The sequence below is a fragment of the Scophthalmus maximus genome, chromosome 1 (assembly GCF_022379125.1).
Source record: "Scophthalmus maximus strain ysfricsl-2021 chromosome 1, ASM2237912v1, whole genome shotgun sequence".
NCBI classification, from domain to species: domain Eukaryota; kingdom Metazoa; phylum Chordata; class Actinopteri; order Pleuronectiformes; family Scophthalmidae; genus Scophthalmus; species Scophthalmus maximus.
The window spans coordinates 22,173,831-22,195,946 of NC_061515.1; the positions used below are offsets into that span (position 1 = coordinate 22,173,831).

Here is a 22,116-nt window from a genome sequence, read left to right on the forward strand (position 1 = left end):
CAGCTTCGTTAGGGAATCGCCTTGTTTGTCTCCCCTTTGCTTCCTCCTTTTGTTTTCCTCTTTACCGCTGCACGCTGTGAAAATGCAGCTGCCCGTGTGTGTGTGTGTGTGGGGGGGTTGGACTCTTGTGCAAAAATGTAACTTAGAGAGCTGCTGTTACTTTTCAAAAAGTGGCATTCATTTTCCGCTTGCTGTTTTTTGTTGCGAAGGTTCCTCAAGGTCGACGCCTGGGAGATTAAAAGCGTGGACGTTCAAGGGTAAAAATGCTGGCAGAGAGAAGCCTACAGTGAAGACTCTTTGGTTTTTAAAGGCTCATGAGGATGGAAATGATGCATCTGTCTCTCTTGAGACTGAAAATGTGTTTGCAGAAGTTAACTCTGTCCTCCAATCTTTCTATCCCCCCCCCCCCCCCCCCCCATTGTGGTATTTAGCGACCCTCAGGGTCAAGTAAAAAAATCTGTTTTAATATGCTCCGTATCACTTTGACTGATGGGATCGAAAATTAAATTTGCTCTCATTTGATTTGATGTGTTGTAAAAACAAAACATGCATAACATACTAGAAAAGAAAAGAAAACCAAAAGATTGTTTTACTCTGCACAAAAACTAGCAATACACAGTATGCAAAAACTGCAACTATAAAAAAAGACCACTGCACTGTACACAAACAGCCACAGTAACTGTTTGTGATTATGACACAATAAAAACATAACTTGCATTATATATATAATATATCTAACTACTGTAATTAAAAGGTTTGACGCCTCCATTTATTTAAGACCAATCAGTAAAGTATCAACCCAAATGTACATTTTTGTTGGAAGTCCCCTTTAACTCTTGACCTGCTTATATGGAAATCACAGTGTTTCCTGCTCCAAATGAGCCATTATTAGTCAGTATTGGTTTGTTTGTGTTACCCTACTTGGAGCTGCAGGTGGGTGGAGTTTACTGCGAGTCAGATAAAAGTTGGGAGTCACAGTCAAGTAAACTGAGGCAACTTACAAAATACTTTCCAGTGAGTAATTTCTCTTGTAGGCTCTTTATTTCATGCCGCCTGTCAGATTTCCACCCACCCGGGCTGCCACAGAGGTCGAAGCAAACTTTAAAATGCCGTCTGACTCAGGTCGAGTACAATAATAATATATAGCCGCCTTTGGTCCAGAATGTCTTCATATAAAAGGACCTGAATGTCTCATTTGATGATTTGACTCACTGTCAGGGGAAATCTTTTCTGTTGAGGGTGTGTTTTCCAGGAATGTTTTTGCATATGTTGAAAAAAAAGACAGACAGTCACTCTATATGTGAACTATAAGTTATCAATCCATGTCTTTCATACACTTTTTTACTCTCATCTATTCTAAGTTGGTATTTCCTTGTGGCCTTTGGATGAAAACAACAATGGTTTGTGACCAGGAGATGGCGCTGTAGCTCGACTTGCCATCTGCTGCGTGAAACCACTGTCAGAGTAGGTGCAGTACCATGGTGAGCCGCACGGTGTCAGGCCAGGACAAGATATCACAGTGTGTCCAGCGTCTGTTCTGATTTATATCTATATATATATATCTATATCTATATCTATATCTATATATATATCTATATCTATCTATCTATCTATATATATATATATATATATATATATATATATATATATATATATATATATATATATATTATCCACATTAATTCTCACTCAAGTATATCACTCACATGCAATAAGGACCCTGAGTGTCTGTGTTGGATGGTGCAGTGTGATGTAAATCATTTTTTACTTTTTCCTAAATAACTTGCTCTTACTCAATGTTGTTGACACCAGTTGGGGATTTATTTTCACCACATTTGTTAAATTTAGTTTTAACATAACACAATGTGAAATACAAAGATACATTGCCTTTATAGATTTCATGTGAGCGACCTGCAAAAAGAAGCAAAACAAATCGAGCGATTTAGAAACAGCAAAATAAAAAAAGAGCACAGCACAAGAAATAATAATAATAATAATGCTAAATATTAAATATGGATTAATGTGCAGCATGTCACACCACCACTAACACAAATTATTTCTGGCCTGAATCATGTGCAGCTTTGAGCACAGTTCTGTAGATGCAGTTAAAATAGAATACATAAATATTGGAGGAGAGAAATCTGAATCAGCTTTTACATGCAAATAACATACAGTAAGACGACGAGGTAAACATACCTAATCTTTTCTTTTTCGTTGCCTCATAAATACTCTATAATACACGTAAAAATAAATATTTTGTTTTTATTTATTGCTTAAATAACGTACACTGTGTTCCTTACTAAAGTATTAAACTTTTAGTCCATGATATTCATGCATTAGTGATCATTTTACTTCCATATGGTTTCCCTCACCAATCTCATTCACTTCTCATGATGTATTTTATTCTAACATCTAAAATAGGATCGCTATGATGCTATGAAGGCTGATTTAAAGAGGGGTCGTGTATGTTAAATCATCAAAAGAGTGAATATGTGTCCATAATCGCTGTAAAATGTTTGTTTACGGTCAGAGGAGATGGGAATTAAAGATCCGACACACGAACCGGCACGAACAATGTTTGACAGCTCTCCTGACCAATCAGGTGCACGTACGCGTTATGGTTGTCCAATAAAAACGCCCGCGGTGCTGCGAAAAGGTTGGTTGTGTCCCACAGAGGAAAAACCGTTACTCGACCGAGGAAACCGTCTGTTTTAATCACCTGCGTTTCCTCGCTCGCTCTTCTTTTTTTGCAGCACTCGCTCCATCCGGACAGTTCTGTCGACGGGATTGACATGTTACACCTTCGGTCCACGGTGGCGCTCAATGAGTTGTTGCAAACCCAGCTGAAGCGTCCGTTCGCACGCAGAGCGGCACCTGCAGCAGCCGCCGCCGCCGCCTGCTTCGGCACCGTCGCTCCGGACGGGAGGTCGCCGGGCAGATGGCGCTCGTTTGCCGCGTGGAGAGCGCCGCAGCAAGTCGTCGGGAAGCAGGGTGCGAGGGGCTTCTGCTCCAAGGGTGACGGTCCGAATGACGCCGCCAAAGACTCTGCAGCGGAGAAGTGAGTAACGTCTAGCACCGCGGTGCGCCGGTCTGTGTGCGGCCACGCTAGCCGCTAGCACCGCGGTGCGCCGAACTCCATAGAAAAAACACGGATTTAAGACAGCGGCCCTCGGCGATTGGACACGATGATGCGAGGGACCCACTCCATAAAGTTTCTTTATTTGTTGGAACGAGTCAATAATTACCAACATATTACGAGCCGAATTATCAACAGCCCCCTAAATACTATATTCATAAGTAAATTAGATCATCTCCTGATGATCGTTAACATAAACAAGCTGTGCAATAGTCATTCGATGCCTTTAGAAGCTGGGTTGGTGATGGGCAGTGATGAGGAAGAAAGACCGGTGCAGAGCTGCGTGCCTACCGCTAGTTAGCAACCGGGGTGTGATAGCTACGCATCTGTAAAGACAGGCATGATCTCTCGGATCAAATGTAGATCCTCACAACATATTAACCCCCCACCCCCCTCCATTGGAATATATTCTACTCCTTTATGTGGGTCACGATTCGCATTTGACTTAGATTATTGACGATAAGCACCTCAGATGTAAATGTGTCCGAAAATCGAAGCACGCTCCCGTGCAGCCTTGCCAGTTGTCGTGACTACCAGGAGGAGCTTCATCCTCTCATCATCTGCAGCCCGGCGCGTCACACCACCGAGACGTCGAGCTGTGGCCAGCGTCTCTAACCTTTGACAGTCGTAACAGAACCAAATCAAACTAAAAAAAAAAAAAATAACACTTGTGTGTCGAACTTAATGTAACGCATCACGCTTAATGAGCATCCCATAACAGACAGACCGAGCCTCTGGGCAATGTCTGATGAAGGTCAGTCACTGTTGCGTCCAGGGATGCGGCTATCAGTTGCTATGTCATTGATTTCAAAATGTTCATCATCACTTATGTCTTAAAATATAATACATCAATCCACTTATACGCATTTGCAGTTCTATGCTTTTAATCTAAAAATCATATGTCACATGATAACAGTGCTAAAAAAAAATAGAGAAATAATTAAGTGTGTGGTTGAAATCAACAATTAGAGTCCAACCAATAAAGATTTTTGCAGTCAGTTGCCGATACAGACATTAGGGAGTACATTTTTTTTTCCTAAGATGTCGTAATCAAACTCTTTTGACAAAGAAATGCAAGTGAGGCTTGATGTGTTACAGTTTAACCATACACTTTATTATAAATAGCCATAAATTAAAAGACACAAATCCAACCAAATAAATAGAACCTACATACAAAAACCCAAAACATGAATGCATATAATTTCTGCATTGTTTATTCTGTCGGGCCAGCTGATAAATGGGTCAGGCTCCAGTTTCAACAAGGGAAATGAGAGAGAGGGGAGGATTCCTCGGACCCACCTCGGAGCTGACCGATGCACGTCTTGTCCAGGCGCCCGCTGAGCATCTGCACAACATTAGTCAGCTTCTACGATGACGGCGAGGATATTTGTTGGTACAGATGCCACGTCCACGCTTTCGTGCCGTCCCTAGCAGACAGATGAATAGTTCAGTACTTTGATGATGACTTGAATCTTTTCCTCGTAAGACAAAGAAAAGCATCACTTTTGAGAATCAGGGAACATTTGCCCAATTTACCGATGATCAAAATGGTTGTAGATTAATCCTCTTCAGCGGACGTTTAGTTGTGAGAAACTGGATAGTCTCAGATAAGTTCCATCTTAATTAAAAACCATGACATACGTTTAAAAAACGAACCGATATCCAACACTTCACCGGCAGGCGTATGGATCGTAGCCTCGGACTCTCGTCGGTCTGTGTGTGTCAAAATCTAAATGAAAAACTATGCGTCCTCGCTCGTCGACCGAGGCCCCACGATGTATCTGCCTCAACCTGGATATTTTAAACATGAACACCATGAATCTGGCATGAGGATGCACTCGCAGTCGAGACGGATTTCTGGCGGATCGTTGTCAATATTTTACAACAGTTAAGCACGGAGAATCAGAGTAATAACATCCTGCTTTTCAGGCGGTAATTCACACCGACAAGCTGAACTGTCTTTGCATTGCCGTAACAGTATTCATGGGCGGAAATAAAGACGGATACAGGCCGTGGCATCAAACAAAATGACGTGCACGTACTTACAAGTGCAGAGATGTTAATGCCTCCCAGATAGATCACTGTTGGCACGTTCAGCAGAACATTAAGTCTCCATGTCAGTTTTCTCTCTCTTTTAACATCACACATCAGCTGTGATACCAGCCCTCACACCAGCCAGAGTTTCCATGGAAATGAAACGCCTCAGTGCCCCCCGCGGGCCGAAGTCGCACCATTTGTCTCTGTTCCACGCACAATTTGCCTAAGCTGTCGGTCACGTTCAGGCGGAGTGGTTTTCATCAACATCTTGTTCTGCCCGGAGACGAAATTTCAGCATTTGAGAAATCGTCAGATTTAAGCAGCAGGGCTGTATGATATCGCAGGATGACTCACAGTGAGTAAAAGCGGCGTCCGTGTCTTCCTCAAGAACAAGGTTGCTGGAAGGAAGATTCATGTGTTCCTTTTATCAACAAATCCCCCAAAAAAGGCTAGGACATCTTAAAATGTAAGGAATCCCACTTGCACAATTTCTCCATTAGCTCGTATGAGGAATGCTTGGCTTGTGACGTTGGGTGGTACCAACAATCAGCCGGCCAACTGGCAGAAATTCAATCTTCAACAATATTGATAATTAATTTGTCATGGGAAAAAAAAATCACACCACACAAATCCCTGATTCTAGATTCTCCAGAGATCTAAGGCTTCCCTGTGTAATTGGTCAATGTAAATTGAATATTAGACATTTAAAGCCTTCGCTTCAGAACCCTTCAGGGTCTGGCAAAACTCACTGTTACAGTCATTTGAACTCTGCGAACATGATTAATCCGTCAGTTGATCGATTGAAATGTCATCTGCTAAATTTAATCTCAAATGTCAGGATTTATCGCCTTTTCTCTGTTTTAGGTTTGTGTAAACTGAATATATTTGACCGGACAAAAACATTACGTTTGCTATTATAAGATGTGAAGTAGTCATTTAATGGATTCAGTCTCTGAACAGAAAATGAATCAGACACAAGGTAGATAGTCTAATATTACATTTAACAACTTGGATTTCCACACATTTTTGTTTTTTGTCTGCAAAATAAAAATAAAAAATCAGGTTAACATAATAAAAATAATAATCCTAATGAAAGTAATCGTTAGTATCACTTACTCACTCCTGTCCGTATTTGGGTGTCTCTGTGTAGCCCTTCATCAATAAAGCACTTTGCACTGATTTTGGTTTCTATGGCAACGGTATCTTGACAACATATTTTGCCACCAATGGTGGTAGACGCTCACCTGCAACATTCAGTTTGCGGCCGATCTCCTCCCACAAACGTCTTTGCCGTGATAATTACTGTCTGACACATCGTACAGACAGATCCAGGACACGCTGCTCTCCTCCTCCTTCTCTCCTGGTTACCAGGGCGACGAGTCTCGCCCCATCTGTTTGGTTCCCTCGAAAAAGAAGCTACGGTGCCTTTTTTGAAAAGTCCTTAGATTTTCCACTTAAAAGCAGAGGGCGTTAGAAAAAAGATGCTGGCTGCAGCGCTTTCTCTTTGGTATGCAGCATGCAGCAGCGCACAAGATTTTTTCCTCAGGAAAAACCCCAACCCTATTCGACACACGCACTAGAAGTCTCAGAGGGGCGAAGACAGCGTTCGGCCTCGACACCAGTCTGCCCCCGAGGCTGTGCCCTGGCTAATAAGGGGTTAAAAATGTCTGTAATGCAGTGGAGCTTATCCCGCCTACATCATTTCACCACGCTTTTTTCTGCACCAAAGCCTGGTGCGCGCTGGCGCGCTGCCCAGCAGTTGTCAGGGCCGACAGGAGCAGATGAGTCAACTCGCGCACATTGATTTGTGCAGCGCCGCCTCTCAACGCTCTCTCCCCAGGTCTAAACGTCTGCCTCCACCCGGCATCAATTTGTCACGAGATGCCGCGAGGCGCGCAAAACCGGCGCTCATCGATCCGGGCAGATAAACACAGCAGATATCACAGACGGCTCAATTCCAGAAGTAAGATATTGGCCCGTTGACTCGAGCAGCGGCTACTAACGTGCCAATGAAATGAAAGAACATCATCTTTAGGGGGCTGAGTGGGAGATCTGTGGAAGCAGGTTGGTTATATGTATTGTGCACTTATCGTTTCAATCCTTGAAAATATATTTGGTCATTTTTATAAACCTGTCATCAGGGCATCAGGGTCATTCATTCAGTCCACAGCAGGTCTGCTCTCCGTTCAGCTGTCTCCTGCTGTCCTGTCAGCAGCCAGCAGCTATACTGGGCTCCACCAAGCTCGCCGATGTTAAAAATACCTCCAGAGCAACCGATCTGCTCAGTGGACGAAATAGAGTCAAGTGTGCAAAACAAAGCTCTTTTTCAATTTAGTGATTCTCCCCACCAACACTTTATATGCTCTCTCCCCGTATAAGCTCAGAATTAGAAAAATGTGTCTAATAAAAAGGTTGACTGATTAACCAGCCAAGGAGATGTAAAATTTAAAAAAAGCATATTCATCGGCATCACGTGCAGCTCGATTTCAAAAGGGATCTCCAGCGTTGGGTTTCGGAGACGCATGCGTGGCGGGTTTCACCTTCGAAACAGCTGGTGTGTGTTGAGTCACAGCTGACCTTTAAAAAAAAAATACAACAACAGACAGAGAGAAAGGGAGAGAGGGAGGGAGGGACGTAGCGTGCGAGAGTGCTAATGAGGGCGGCGGCGGAGTTAGATTACCGAGGCCGGTCCAGATGTTCCAGTGTTCACCTCCGACCTGCTGGTGGTGACGCTCCCAGAGGTGGACTCACTCTCCCAGGCCTCATTAACCAAACCAGGGCTTCACGTACAGTCACACGTATGTCGGTGCTGTTTCACACCAGATCCACGTGATGATGATCAAACGTGTGAGAACAGAGTCTCGTTTTCAGCAGCTTCTCAGAATAATAATAATAGTAGTGATAATAACCAAGGCGAAGGTTTATTTTTCAATAAATTTCATAATCCCCCCATTACCGATGATTCAGTGCGAAAGCTGCATGTTACGATTATTTGATTCATGAAATAATGTGGGTTTTTTTTGTCAGGTATATAAATATTCATCAGGTGACCCTGATTTTCTTATTAATTTGTTGTTCTGACGGAAGCTGTGAATTATGCCTGTATTCATACTTCTAAAGGTTTGTGTACATCTCACATTTTGTCAGAGCCCCACCGATATTGATTTTTTGGGGTCGATGCCAGTATCAATATTAGGGAATAAAACATTTCTATAGCCTGCATGTATTATCCACATAAACTTTATTATAAATAACTAAATAAAATCAAACACATTTACAACCAAACATATGGAACATTTTTATTTCTTAAAATGTAAACATTAATGCACATCTTCTCTGCATTTTTTATTCTATGTAATAGTTTTATTACAGATATATCTGTGAAAGGCTTATACTGTCAAATTTTTATCGGCCTTCGGACATATTGATATATATATATGGGCAATTTTACTTCCTTGATTTTTATTTTATTTGTATTAAATAATATGATTTCCGTCAGGTTTTTGTGGTATATTCATTACACTACTCCTGTGCATTATGTTCATATTAATCTGTTGTGTTGCTGATGAGTGCACTGTACAGTAAATATAATTTGCCACTGTTACTAATCCAGTATTATTCCCTCTGCACTTTCTCTTCCTGTTGTTGATCCGCTTGCTTTGCGTTTTGTAAGTATGTTTTTATTTACGTTTCCTTTTTTCTCTCCAGTAGAAGTAGAGGTTTTCTGCAGAAAGCCGACAAACCGCTCTTACCTTGAAATGTCCTCACTTCCTCCCAGCGGCTGCGCTTGAATCCCCTTTCCTTTCTACCTCACCCCCTTATCATCCCTTCATCCCCCCTTCCTCCCTCTATACACACACACACACGCGCACACACACACACTCTCTGATGTGTATTCCTTCCCCTCTGGCAGGCATCAACCGTGCATTAATGAGGTCAGAGATGAACCACGACAACTTAACTTTGAGAGGACTCAGCATCTTGCTCATTCAGACGGCATGAGAATTGTTTTCTTAATGTGTTAAAGCTCCACACATGTTGGAAAGTCAGGAGCTCTGACTTTGTTGGTAGCACCTGTTAAACTGGCAGAGGATAAATATAATGTGCTGTAAAATATATACAAAGATAATAACACCAAGTCAATTTATGTCTAAATCTCAAAATGTTGATAGTTTTTCAAACAAGGTTTTCTTTCCTAATTTGGAGATAAATTTCAAAATTTTACTCACAATCCTCTTGCTCAGAATTTCTGACCTCAGACATGAAAGTGGAACTGACAAAGAAGTCATGTGGTGGAAATCTGTATCTCTTCCCGACAGTCAGGACATAGACTTGTTCCTGGTGTTTCCTCTGCAGTTTTCTGTAGCAGTGGTGCTCGGGGAGAAACTGCCTTATGTTTCTGGTGTTTGAGCATTGACACATTTCTCAAAATGACCCAATTGATGTCTTAAACTAGTGCTGTTTTGTCTAAATTACACAAGGATGGTGTTTCAAATTGGATCCATGTACTTAATTTGGGTATTTCTATGAAGATACCAATATGCATCTACTTTTCCTGTTGTGAATTTGGCTCAGTACAGCCCTCTGACGGGGCTTGTAATTTCCTCACTGCTGCAGAGTAAATCCAGAGGAAAACCATGTTATTGTCGAGTCATATTTCTGCTCTCGTGTCTCCGAGGGTCCGAATTCAGCTTTCTCTCTGGTTGGCTGCCAAGAGGAGCCAACTGCCAACTAAAGCTTTACCTCCAGACATCCTCTCCAAGCACGCAGGCCCCTGTGGCCCATGTGGCCCATGATGCATTGCGGTTTGGATCACCGCGAGCCCGGGCAACCCGGAGCTTTACGCAAATCCAATTTGCCGTCGATATGAATCATAGCAGAGAGCCGGCTGTGAGCCTGCGTCCGCCTCCTGACACACTGCAACTAACTTTCCTCCCAGGAACGACTCGGTGTGGACATGCTGCTTAGAATACCAGCCATACCATAATACTAAGGGGGGGGGGGGGGGTGCTGGCAAGCCTCCACATCACATGAGCATCAGTGGAGGCCCAGTCATCACAGGACACAGTCTGTGTTTTTATTTGGATGAATTGCGCTGACACTGCAACCTCTCTCACACACACACACACACACACATTAAGATGTCTTTAAGGCTGCGTCATGAAATATTTGAAATATTCCCCTTGCTGAGGGATTTACCCAAACGTTCACTGGATATATAATTGTCAAGTAAAAATACATGCAAAATCCAGAACGGCAAATTCCTCATAGTTCATTCCATGCAGAATTCAAACTCTGTTGTGGATTGTTGGATTAGCTTGACACATCCCTGGCTGGTATTCTAGCAGAGCAGATTATTAACAAGTTTACATTACAGTGGCCTTATGGCGGCGTATTTTTAACCTCTGGAAAAGTACAAGACGTGATGATCCTTTTCAGCTCAAACTGAACACCTTCCTCACATCCTGTAAGTCTCAGAGTGGGACCTGGCAACGGCGTCTCTGGCCTTTTCCACAGGTTATGATACTGAAGTAAGGCCAGTGTAAAGCTCATGTTTTCCAGTACTCACCACTTACTGCTTCTCCTTGCAGTCCAAAAAGCTTTTTCTTCTCCCCTCTGCTGCAGCCCCCCTCCCAACCTCCCCCTTCTCACGTGTCCGCCTCAGAAGGCCTCACTCATATATGTTTTTTTTCTGTGTTGTTTTATTTTTCTTTCCTGCAGGAGAAGGAAAGCAGGCATCCTGCCCAGTCTGGAGGACCTGCTGTTCTACACCATCGCAGAGGGCCAAGAGAAAATCCCTGCGCACAAATTCACCACAGTGAGTGTCTGAGGCCTGAGCAACGAACAGAACGACTCCTGTAAAGACAGATATGAAGCAGTAAAGAGGCACAAATATCATAAATACATTGTAAAGGGGGGGGGGTAGCCAAATATTTTCAATCAAGTTTCATGTGTTTATATGCAGATACACACACCAGGTTTAGAAGTTTCAAAGAAATTAAGTCGATTTCAGAGTTTGAAAAGTTGTGAACGTTCACAGTTTTTCGGGGAAAGCATGGAACAGAAGAATAACCGAAATATTTATATAAAAGCAAGAAATGAAGGTTGAAAGAATAGTAAATAGCCCACTGACACACTGCCAGTGACTTCCCATCCTGAGTTGCTACTGTAAATTAAACATTCTAAGTTGTTAAAAATCTGGCCTGATACCATTGTTTCATCACATAAATCTTTGAATGAGCACAAATCCAACCGTACAAATGTATTTTATAAAACCTTCTTTGACATGAGAGCCAGTGGCTGTTGTCAGGGGGTTGGACTTTTCTCATAACTTCAGCTGGGTTGAACACAAATACCCAACGCAACATTTAGTCAGTGCAAAATACTGATGTTTGACTAATAATAATAATAATACATCCCTAGAAACGGCTTAGGAAAATAAGATTCAAATGATTTACTTCTGCAGGATTGACTAATATAACATAAAACAGGGGCATAAGTAAACGAATATCAGTATTTTACATAAACTTTGAATAGATTTGCAGTGATTGAGCCTTATCCCTGTATAAATCTTTCCCTGGCTGAATCACAAGCTTGTTAGCCTCCGATGGAGCCTCAGTTCACGGCTCGTAGCTTTATTGATTTGTTGTCAGGCTGCCTCACTCAGGATGTTCTTCCTCCTCCTCCTCCTCCTTCTCCTCCTCTCTCGACAGGCTCTCAAAGCCACGGGGCTTCGCACAGGAGACCCCAGGCTGAAAGAATGTATGGAGATGCTGAAGGTGACCTTGAAGACAACCTCTGATGGAGCACTGGACAGACACCTCTTCAAAAAGTAGGTTCCTCCTATTTGTTTTTTGTTTTTTCATTGAAGTAACAAGGAAAGATTATTTGTTTTGCCTTAAAAAAATGGCAGCAAACAATTAAAAACAAATTATTTGTCATTATTTTTCAGAAGAAGTCAATGGTCCCTATAAGTAAAGTCCTGGTTGCTGTTCCACCTTTATTCTCCACATTAATCTTTCATCACAGTCTAGGATAAGAATTATTAATGCTGGTCAGAGGCCTTGGCTGCAGAGAAGGGTCATCGCACCTCATTAATTCGCTGTCAGTGTCTTGTTGAGGTTTTCATCCAGCAGGATTCTTCCAGGAGACCACTGGGCAAAAATCATGCACATAAATAACTGGTGAATAAGTTTCATCTTAAATGCAAAAACAGGAAGTATGAAAACACATGTAGGGACTGTGAGTTTTTTAATGTTGCATGTTTACGGCATGATGAACCTGAACTCTTATAAATTGCAAAGGACATGGTAGAACAAATTAAAAAATAGAAACTTACAGAAGGATGACCCAATGATATTGTAAATAAATTGAGTAAAAATAAGTAGTGAGAAAACATTTGGCAAAGAATGAGATGAAACTAAAACCAAGGACTGTGAGTGTATGTGTGTGTGCAGTGTGTGTTACAAAAACAAAGAGAGATTATTGTCATGATCCGTAGATCTTCTGATCATTTTCACAAGATGTTTATTGTACTATGACAGGAAAAAACAAGGACGTTCTTACATTTTTGCTTTAAAAAATAACTGAAGTAATAAGTCAAAGAACAGGTTTTATCGCTCAAACTGCTATAAAACCACAACTGAAGACAAAACAGGAATGGGCGTCAAATAAAATAACATTAACCGCCCAACCCCACCTTGTTTGCACCTCTGCTGACTCACCCACCGCCCTCCCCCTCCCCCCCAGAGGAAAGGATGCCGAGCTAGAACCGGGCGACAGCTTGGGAAGCGGCATCACGGCGTCTCAGGGCATATGACAGCCCATCAGGACACCGAGCCCTCGCCGCACAGACCCCAGTCATGGCGCTCCTGGCCGGGATCCATCGCATCCGCTCCCGGAGCTTATTTATAGAGCCCACAGAGGGGAAGGGAGGAGGCATGTGGGTGGGCGGCGGAGTGAGTTTTCGTGTTTTCACTGCAGGGAACCCGTGCTACACGGATTAGACAGTGACATGGCTGAGCCACAAATCTCTCTTTACGACCATAGAGGCACACGGCGACCTCACCACCTTATTATTTGGAATTGTGTGTACATCAGGAACTGGAGGCACTGAACCAAAAGAAGCTAAAGAATAACGCAACACCATTTATTACAAAATGTCTGTATAAACAATCGCAGAAACAAAGTTCAACTAGCAGGACAGACACTAAAACAGAGAGCGTCATTGGTCCGTTTTAAGCGAAGGTTTAACATTAAGCTTTGTCAGACACTTAACCATTAAAAGTAAACTAACGTTGATTATTTTGTTTTGGCATTTGTACGTTTATTTTCTCTCTTCTGTGTTATTAGGCCAATTAAAATACTCCCTATTAGGAAATGACTGACATTAAGAGCAAATGAAGAGTTTGCTCTTGAGCTGGAATCAAGCTCCGAGTAACAAAACTCACATTCTGCAGGTTTGAAGTGTCGATTACATCGGGCCATTTGGTAGGTGGCTGTAAACTGCAGTATGTGCCTCTTACTGGTAACAGGTGGTCATTTCCATGGTTTTATAATTCCGCTCTGGCAAACACTAGAGGACAAGAGCAGAGGCCCTTTAACCGTCGTCTCCCGTCTCGTTCCTCAGATGTGTCCAGAGCAACATCGTGCTGCTCACCCAGGCCTTCAGGAAGAAGTTTGTGATCCCGGACTTCCAGCCCTTCTGCGCCCACATCGACGAGCTCTACGAAAACGCCAAGAACATGTCCGGAGGGCAGGTGAGTGAGCGCTGTGGCTCGGGGGATGAGATGATTCAAATCTCCGCACACTCGGTTATTCACATTTGGAAACGTTGCATCCACACTGATCATAATCTGCCATATTGATAAGAGGTAAATGTAGATTTTAAAGAAACCATAAACTGTTGTGTTGATGCTGTAGGTGGCAGACTACATCCCCCAGCTGGCCCGCTTCAGTCCGGACCTGTGGGCCGTCGCCCTGTGCACCGTCGATGGACAGAGGTACCGCTTCAATCACACGTTTTGTTTTTATGTGTAGTAAACTCTTAAAGACTTGCAGTAAATTGTATCTTCGGCACATTTGAGATGGTTCAGACGTTTGCAAAGTTTTCTTCTCTTCTTACGTCATTAAATTCTGAAGACTTTGGTGCGCGTCAGTGCATCTAAATGCAGTTTCCTTTCTCAGGCACACTGTCGGCGACACCAAGGTTCCTTTCTGTCTGCAGTCCTGCGTCAAGCCACTGAAATACGCCATCGCTGTCCACGACCACGGCACCGAGTACGTCCACCGCTTCATCGGTAAAGAGCCCAGCGGCCTGCGATTCAACAAGCTCTTCCTGAATGAGGACGGTGAGGATCTCACACACACACACACACACACACACACACACACACACACCCCTACTATTCGTACACACCCTCCAACTGCGTCGTGACTCAGTCGGCTGTGGTTGAACTCTCTCTCTGGGGGCTATCGTGCGCTCAGTAAGAGGATCCGGTCACCATGGAACTGTGCTTAATTGTTAATGAGAGGTTGCTGCACCAAGGCAGGATGAAACAAAGAGTGTAACACAGACAGACATTGTCCTATAATTATGAATAACCAGGAAACTGAAGTTTATATAGTGGACGCTCTACAAATGTAGAAAATTGCTCTTATTGCCTGTTACTGTCTTTCGCAACTACGTTGTTTTACGTCAGCAACCACCGTGTTCAAAATTGTTTCTTTTCGAATGGACACTGGTGTGAGAAAGTTTCCAGGTTTCCTCTCTTTGTCATCCCCTAACAAAGCAGAGAAGTTCTCCGGCAACAAATTGTTTTTTTTCCCCTGCCCCTTTTTTTGACATTTATTTTCCGAACATTGTTCTGGCGCTTTGAACAAGAAGATTGAAACACAGAGAGGAAGTAACCAAAGCGGGTTAAAAATATTGTGTTGTGTTTTTTTTATGTTGACGTTTCGCTCAGTGTTCTTTCGTTTCTAGTTTGACTCATTACTTTGATGACTTTAACCTTGTCTTCCTCGTTCGCAGATAAACCACACAACCCCATGGTTAACGCTGGTGCTATCGTCTGCACCTCCCTCATTAAGGTAAAGTGCATTTATGTACCCCATTGAAAATTATTGAGTTCATTTAATTTGGAAAAAATATTACTACTGTAGTACTGTACTGTATCATTTAATAACTTTGAAATGTAGATTTCGTATTCATATTGGTTTTATTGCCACAGTTTCAGAGATGCGATTTAGCGACAGCTACAAAGTTGTGTCCAAATTTTGTCTGGAATCAAAATAATAAGTCTGCAGAAATGTGTTTTCCGCCAGATTGCTGTATACAAGGGGATTAAGGTTATAGATAATCACGCTGAGAGGGGATTTGGTTGAAAGCGGCATCGGCCCAGGAGGGGCACACACACACACACACACACACACACACACACACAGAGGCTCACAAAGTCCAGAGAGTCGGCAGAAATGGAGACAGAGCTCAACTACATTACTTTACCAGCTTTAATCGGGGGAAACTGCTCCGTTACCTGAGTGTTTCATTCATATCCTCCTCTGACCTTCACACACACACACACACACACACACACACACAGAGAGCTGTCATCTGTCAGAAACACGAGCGCCACCTGCTGACGCAAATTAAAATAAAAAACCTCTCGTGTCTTTCCTCAAGTCGTTCCTCAAGAGTTCGCCGGTAGCATTTTGAATTACTGTAATACACTCGTATGCAATGTACCTTTTCAAGGCTCGTTCTGTGGTTTTATGTGTTGTTGCATATTTTACAGCATTAGGATCTTTGGGAAATTATGACCACAGCAACAGGTCAATGACGTTGGTAATTTTTCTCCTCTTTTTTGAATATCATTTTTCTCCCCTTCTTTTGGTCTGGATTTGTGACAAGCTTTTAGCCCTTCACTTGGCCGTTAGTTGAATGTTCTAAATGTTGCTTTTGTTACTTTTTTTCACATGCATTCCTCCAAAACTGTTTATACATTCTGGATTATAAACAGTCGAGCTTCGGCTCAACACTGGTTCAACGTCATACCCCATTGTTCTGTAGAGAAGGACATCTCTGTTTTCTTTTTTTTCTTTTTAAAATCTGTACTTTATACATAATCAGACTAAATCTGATATGTTTGTATTGAGAAGTTAGTGCAGATAATTTAGTCTGTTTTTATTTTTAAAACACAAACTGTGTCCACACTGCGAGCTGCATGGCTGACAAGTCCTTGTATTCTTGGCATCAGTGCGTTTGTATGCTGCTACTTTTGTATATGTAGTATTTGTAGTATAAAAAAAGAGACTTTTTGTTAGAGCACATTGAGCTGGACTTTTGTGTCAAATTCCAAGTCAGTGTGATTTAAAAAAAATCCTAAATTACAGCGCCACAATCTGGCTGATTGTTCCATTACTTCTTGGGAAATAGAAATGCACATTTCCAGTTAGTCTTGCCAACTTTCGTGCTTCTAGCTCACAGCAATTTTAACCACACTGGAAGACAAATGCTGACGATAAGTTTAATGTATTAAATAATAAAAATGACAATAAAAAAAACAGGTTACAATAGGCTGGAGAAAATAAAAATGGTGAGTTGTCAAATACATACATTGCCAGTGAACGTTTGTGACTGTTACGTGTCGCTGGTTCACAGTGGATCATAGATATTGTGGCTCGCAGTGTGAATACATATAATAATAATGTCGTTCAAACTAACTCACCAGCCTTTGTAGAACAAACACACACTGTAAGATACTGTATCTGTATCACTGCAGCTCATGTCCAACTCTACACTTAGTTTAAATTTTCCATCGTAGTTTTTTTCTTTTTTTTTTTCTCTGTCGGTTACAAAACCAGAACCCCTGAGTGGATTAACTGTTTTAATTTCACCTCCTCCATCTCCAGCTAGTCTCCCACCTCTAATCTTAATTCATCTGATGTCATGACTGGCTTGATTGGTCGCATCACTGACGACTTTGTAAACTCGTAGTTTAATACCGTAGAGACGTGAGTCATGAACTACAATAGTGCTAATGTCAATGCGTGGGCAAATTTCAGTGGTAGTCAAATAAAAATATATATTTTGAAATTGATTGACTGAAATGTAAGAAAATAGATAAATGCTGTTTGTGTTTTCAGCAAGGGGCAAGCAACGCCGAAAAGTTTGATTATGTGAGTATGACTGCATCCAAGTTTCCAAAGTGAAGTTACAGGTGTACACAAATTGTTTCTTTTACATTTAAAAGAAACAAGATTATTTTCAGTCTCACTTGTCTGGCGGTTCATTTATTCCTTGATGATGTTGACAAGTTATTTTACTCTGTAAAGCTTCAGAAAATGGAGGATAATGGCCACCACAATGCTGTTTTGATGCTGCAGAACAACAAAGAATCTTTAATAACTGTGATTGTGTGCTAAAAAATGAGATAATCTGAAATATTGGTTCTTGCAGAGAAAACAAAAGTGAGGATTCAGTTGTAAAAATCTCAAGTTATTCTTCCTATTTCATTTTTATAAGTTAAAGTAAAAAAATAGACATCCCTTTATTATTCATGATGATTCAAGTTTTGGACTAAACAAATTTTTAAAAAAGTGGTTTGCTTCTTTCAATCTGCTCCAGGTCATGAACTTCATGAACAAACTGGCGGGAAACGAGTACGTGGGCTTCAGCAACGCCACGTAAGTAAAGCGACGCGTCGCAGCAGGAATGCACTGAGCAAGTTCTTGAGACGAGAGTTTAATAGTTTATATAACATGAGCTGAGTCATGCTTTTCTAAAGAACAAACCCCTGCCCTCCCCTCCCTCCTTCCTCTCTCTCCGTGTCCCAGGTTCCAGTCGGAGCGCGAGTCTGGAGACAGGAACTTCGCCATCGGCTACTACCTGAAGGAGAAGAAGGTAACGTCAGGGAGAACATGAAGAGGACAAACCTTCTGACGAAGCGGCAGCTGCTTTGTTTTTTTTCTTTAGTGTTCGCTCTTAAGATCACGATACCGAATTACAGACCTCATAATCAACATTAAGATTTGATCAACTGAGTGTGATGAAATCTGACACTATTATTTCTTTCACTGATCCTCACTCATGTTGTACGTGCTACGTTAATATGTTGATGCGTTTGCATTATTAATCGTTATTCGTACTCTCACTCGTTAGTCTGTTGAAGAGAAGCGGCAGACGTGTAACATGTTCGACAGTCTGACGGTGTTTTTTTCTTCATTCCAGTGTTTTCCAGAGGGCACGGACATGACGTCCATCCTGGACTTCTACTTCCAGGTAAACGCAGCTCAGAAAAAGTTTGGAATCTCATGGAATTCATTAAGCTAATTTAGTTTTTTATATATATATATGTTGTGAAGAATTGTTTCTTTGCTTCAGCTTAGACGGGTGATAAGAAGGTGAAGCAAAAGAATTACAATATAATCTGCATTTTGATTTGATTTGATAAATATGAGCCAAATTATACATTTCTTACATTTTTGTTCACAGTAAGATTGTGGCTGTGCAGGATGTCATCACAGTTTATTCTAAAAAATAAAATCAAACGTTCGCTTTTACCTGTTGGTGTGAAATCAGGATAATTAATTGTATAATGCCCCCCCCCCCCCCCGTCAGCTGTGCTCCATCGAGGTGACCTGTGAGAGCGCCAGCGTCATGGCGGCGACTCTGGCCAACGGCGGCTTCTGTCCCATCACGGGCGAGCGCGTGCTGAGCCCTGAGTCGGTGCGGGACACCCTGAGTCTGATGCATTCCTGCGGCATGTACGACTTCTCCGGCCAGTTCGCTTTCCATGTGAGTGACTTGCTCAGATCCCTGCGGCGTAACAACAAACACTCGGGACGCCAAATAAAACCATCACCTTTGGGTTTCAGGTCGGGCTGCCGGCTAAGTCTGGCGTTGCCGGCGGTATCCTGCTGGTCGTACCGAACGTGATGGGCATCATGTGTTGGTCTCCTCCTCTGGACAAGCTGGGCAACAGTGTCAGAGGCATCCAGTTCTGCACAGTAACTAATATTTTCATTCATTGGGCAACTTCAAATGCTGAACCAGTGCTTCTGAGTTCAGTCTGGCATCTGCAGGGGCTTTGGTTTAGTCTGCTTTAGTTGAAAGTGATCGCCATGACGAGTCAAACGGAAGCCGTCGCATATCATCGTCTTCTTCTTTCAGGACCTGGTTTCTCTCTGCAACTTCCACAACTACGACAATCTGAGGCACTTTGCCAAGAAGCTCGATCCTCGCAGGGAAGGAGGAGACCAGAGGGTGAGTCGCAGCAGCCCCTTCCACCAAACATCGTCCTCCGACAGTTGTCTTCCTCTCATAAGAAGTCTTACCATGGCAGAACAGAACCTTTAGCAATTTCCTCTGCACTTGTCTTATTCATAAAACGTGCAGTATCCACATCGACAAACACTTTACTACTGTTTCTCTCATTTCAAATTTCCTGTCATGATTCATTTTTTAGCGTCATGTCCTCTGCGTCACTTCCTCGCCTGGTGTCAGTGTCCAGGGTGCTCTGTGACCTTGTCTCTAGGATTTTACTCCACAGCTCCACCTGGTGGATAATAACTGCACACGCATTTAATGTTTGTTCTTTCCCCCAAAAAATATAAATTCCTGATTTTACTTCACTTGACTCCTGATATAGTTTTGTTTCAACGATTGTAATTTTTAGTAATAATAATAATGGTTTGTTTGAATCTTACACTGGATGTGATGCTATAAAGGTAGTAAAAATATGGACGGAAAAAAGACAATTATATCCATCCATCCCTTACCATACAACTTTATCCTTCAAGGGTCACGGAGACATTTGGGCAAGAGGCAGGTGTCGCCAACATATCATGGGGCCAAGACAATTATCGCTAAAAAGAAAATATATTTATGTGAAGACTAAAGGGAAATCTCCTAAATCATTTAACAAATATTACAGCAAAGTTGCTGATTTTTTGAATATCCATGTGGAAATACTCAGCTTTAATCTCTTTGTCGTTGTTCCAGGTGAAGTCGGTGATCAATCTGCTGTTTGCTGCTTACACCGGAGACGTCTCGGCCCTGAGGAGGTGAACAAACTCTTCCACCACCACTGACACAAGCTCCTCGGATCGGCTCTTGGATTCTTTTTGTAATCTTACCGTGACGAGTCATTGTTTAATGTATTTAACTCTTTTTACCCGTCCAGGTTCGCTTTGTCCTCCATGGACATGGAGCAGAGGGACTACGACTCCAGGACGGCGTTGCACGTGGCGGCCGCTGAAGGTGAAAAAAACGCAGAGGAGATCGTCCGCGTGTTAAACGAGCCAGTGGAAATCGGTGTGTTTGTGTTCATGGAGCTGATTTGGTGTGATGTGTGTGTGTGTGTGTGTGTGTGTGTTTCAGGACACACTGAGGTGGTTCGCTTCCTGCTGGAGGCCTGTAAAGTCAACCCGGTGCCCAAAGACAGGTAACACACAACCACCATGCAACATATTAACAGTTTTATCTCATAGGAGGCATCAAACTTGCTGCCAGCCGACCTCAGACGATTTTCCGTTCTTCTCATCCGCAGGTGGGGGAACACGCCGATGGACGAGGCGGTCCACTTCGGCCACCACGACGTGGTGATGATCCTGCGCGATTACCACAACCAGTACAGCCCTCAGGAAAGCCCTGCCGACAAGCAGAACGCAGAGAACAACCTGGACGGGATGCTCTGATGAGGAGACGCAGCAAAAGACGGGACGCTGGACGGTCGTGCGTGAGAACTCTGAAAGAAAAAACCCCGCAAGGTTTGATCCGAGGGGGGGAAAAGAAATCACTCTGCACTCGAAAGAGGAACGTCTCGATCTAGATCCGCGATAAAACCGCCGCAATAGAAACAGTTAAGATCATAATAACAACCTAGATAATAAATCGTACAGTGAAAAGCGACTTAGATGAGAAGGAATCTCTTCGAAGGCCCCCGAACAACAGCTCCTCATCATGTTCTTAGTAGATGTCGTCAGGTTTTTTTTTTGTATTATATCCGTGTATGTACCACGAGCGGGGGAAAATATTTTTATGGTCAACTCCTCCCTCTGTATTTTGTCGTCAGCTTCGTAGCTTCGTTAGGAAACTGCCGGCCGCCAGTTGAATGCTGGGTAAATTCGCTGATGGCCGTCTCGTTGGATGGACTCAGGTGTCACAGACGGTGTCGTGGCCCCGGTCACTTCATCATCGCAAACGTGGTGGAATGTATCTTCCCCCCGCCTAAACACTTTACTGTGTTTGTTATATATGTGTGTGTGATATTTATTTATCTATTTAAGATAAAACTGTACACTCATGTAGTGTTTGTGTGTGTGTGTTCCTGAGGTGGACTTTAAGTGGTGTAAATACGTACAGGTGACTAACTGTAGCTGTGTCTCACTGAAATGAACCAAATTTGTGTCTGGTGGATTCAGCTGTGAAGGTGTGAGGTGTGTGACAAAAAAAATTGACATTTAGATGAATACTTTATTTGTTTTTGAATGTTGAACCAAATATTCAGCCGTTAAAAGCTTTATATATAAATTTTGCTTTTGTCAGCCAAAGTTTCTACATATCCACCACGATACTGCCGGCACTGGATTACAGTACTGTAACATTGCACAAGGATTGGTCAAACGCTTGTTTGTAGATTTGTAGAAGCTCGGTGTTCAGATATGTTGATTAAATCTGAGGAATCTGTTCAAATATGTGGAACTTCTGAGGAGGAAATGTGTCTGATTGTCCAAAAGAAACATTCAAGACGAGTAAATGCTGCTCTCTGAACGTGGGGGTTTGATCCTTTGCTGATCAAGGCTCAGGCTGCTCGAGGGCTGCTCGGAATTTTCAGAAATCTGGATTTGCTTCTTACTTAATTTTGAAGTCTATTACCCAACTGCAAACATTCCGAGTAAGAGCTTGTCTGAGAACTGGTTCAGATGGTGAGAGGACCGTTCAA

General features: G+C 42.5%; 1 protein-coding gene across 3 annotated transcripts; it reads left to right on the top strand.

The window, feature by feature from the left end:
- The first annotated feature begins 2,655 nt into the window (after window positions 1–2,655).
- On the top strand, window positions 2,656–21,875 carry LOC118318682 (glutaminase kidney isoform, mitochondrial). Of its 3 annotated transcripts, none has more exons than XM_035648611.2 (18): window positions 2,656–3,058; window positions 10,895–10,991; window positions 11,887–12,005; window positions 13,803–13,932; window positions 14,096–14,175; window positions 14,360–14,523; window positions 15,204–15,262; window positions 17,318–17,350; window positions 17,799–17,857; window positions 18,008–18,074; window positions 18,402–18,452; window positions 18,792–18,968; window positions 19,049–19,180; window positions 19,344–19,436; window positions 20,175–20,236; window positions 20,356–20,432; window positions 20,553–20,616; window positions 20,722–21,875. In XM_035648611.2, the coding sequence occupies exons 1-18, from the start codon at window positions 2,793–2,795 to the stop codon at window positions 20,867–20,869; spliced, it is 1,878 nt and encodes a 625-aa protein (XP_035504504.2). In that variant the 5' UTR covers window positions 2,656–2,792; the 3' UTR covers window positions 20,870–21,875. The 3 variants fall into 3 exon arrangements, with proteins under 3 accessions (XP_035504504.2, XP_035504581.2, XP_035504660.1); XM_035648688.2 differs by having other exon boundaries at window positions 10,901–10,991; XM_035648767.2 differs by lacking the exons at window positions 2,656–3,058; window positions 10,895–10,991; window positions 11,887–12,005; ... (2 more) ...; window positions 14,360–14,523; window positions 15,204–15,262 and adding an exon at window positions 15,993–16,016.
- The last annotated feature ends 241 nt before the right edge of the window (window positions 21,876–22,116 follow it).

What these genes read in the sequence shown, in the direction of transcription:
- LOC118318682 (XM_035648611.2), top strand. Translation starts at nt 2,793, where the DNA reads ATGTTACACCTTCGGTCCACGGTGGCGCTCAATGAGTTGTTGCAAACC. An exon ending in GGGAAGGAGGAGACCAGAGG is followed by an intron (nt 19,437 to 20,174) that starts GTGAGTCGCAGC and finishes TCGTTGTTCCAG; the next exon opens with GTGAAGTCGGTGATCAATCT. An exon ending in GACGTCTCGGCCCTGAGGAG is followed by an intron (nt 20,237 to 20,355) that starts GTGAACAAACTC and finishes TTACCCGTCCAG; the next exon opens with GTTCGCTTTGTCCTCCATGG.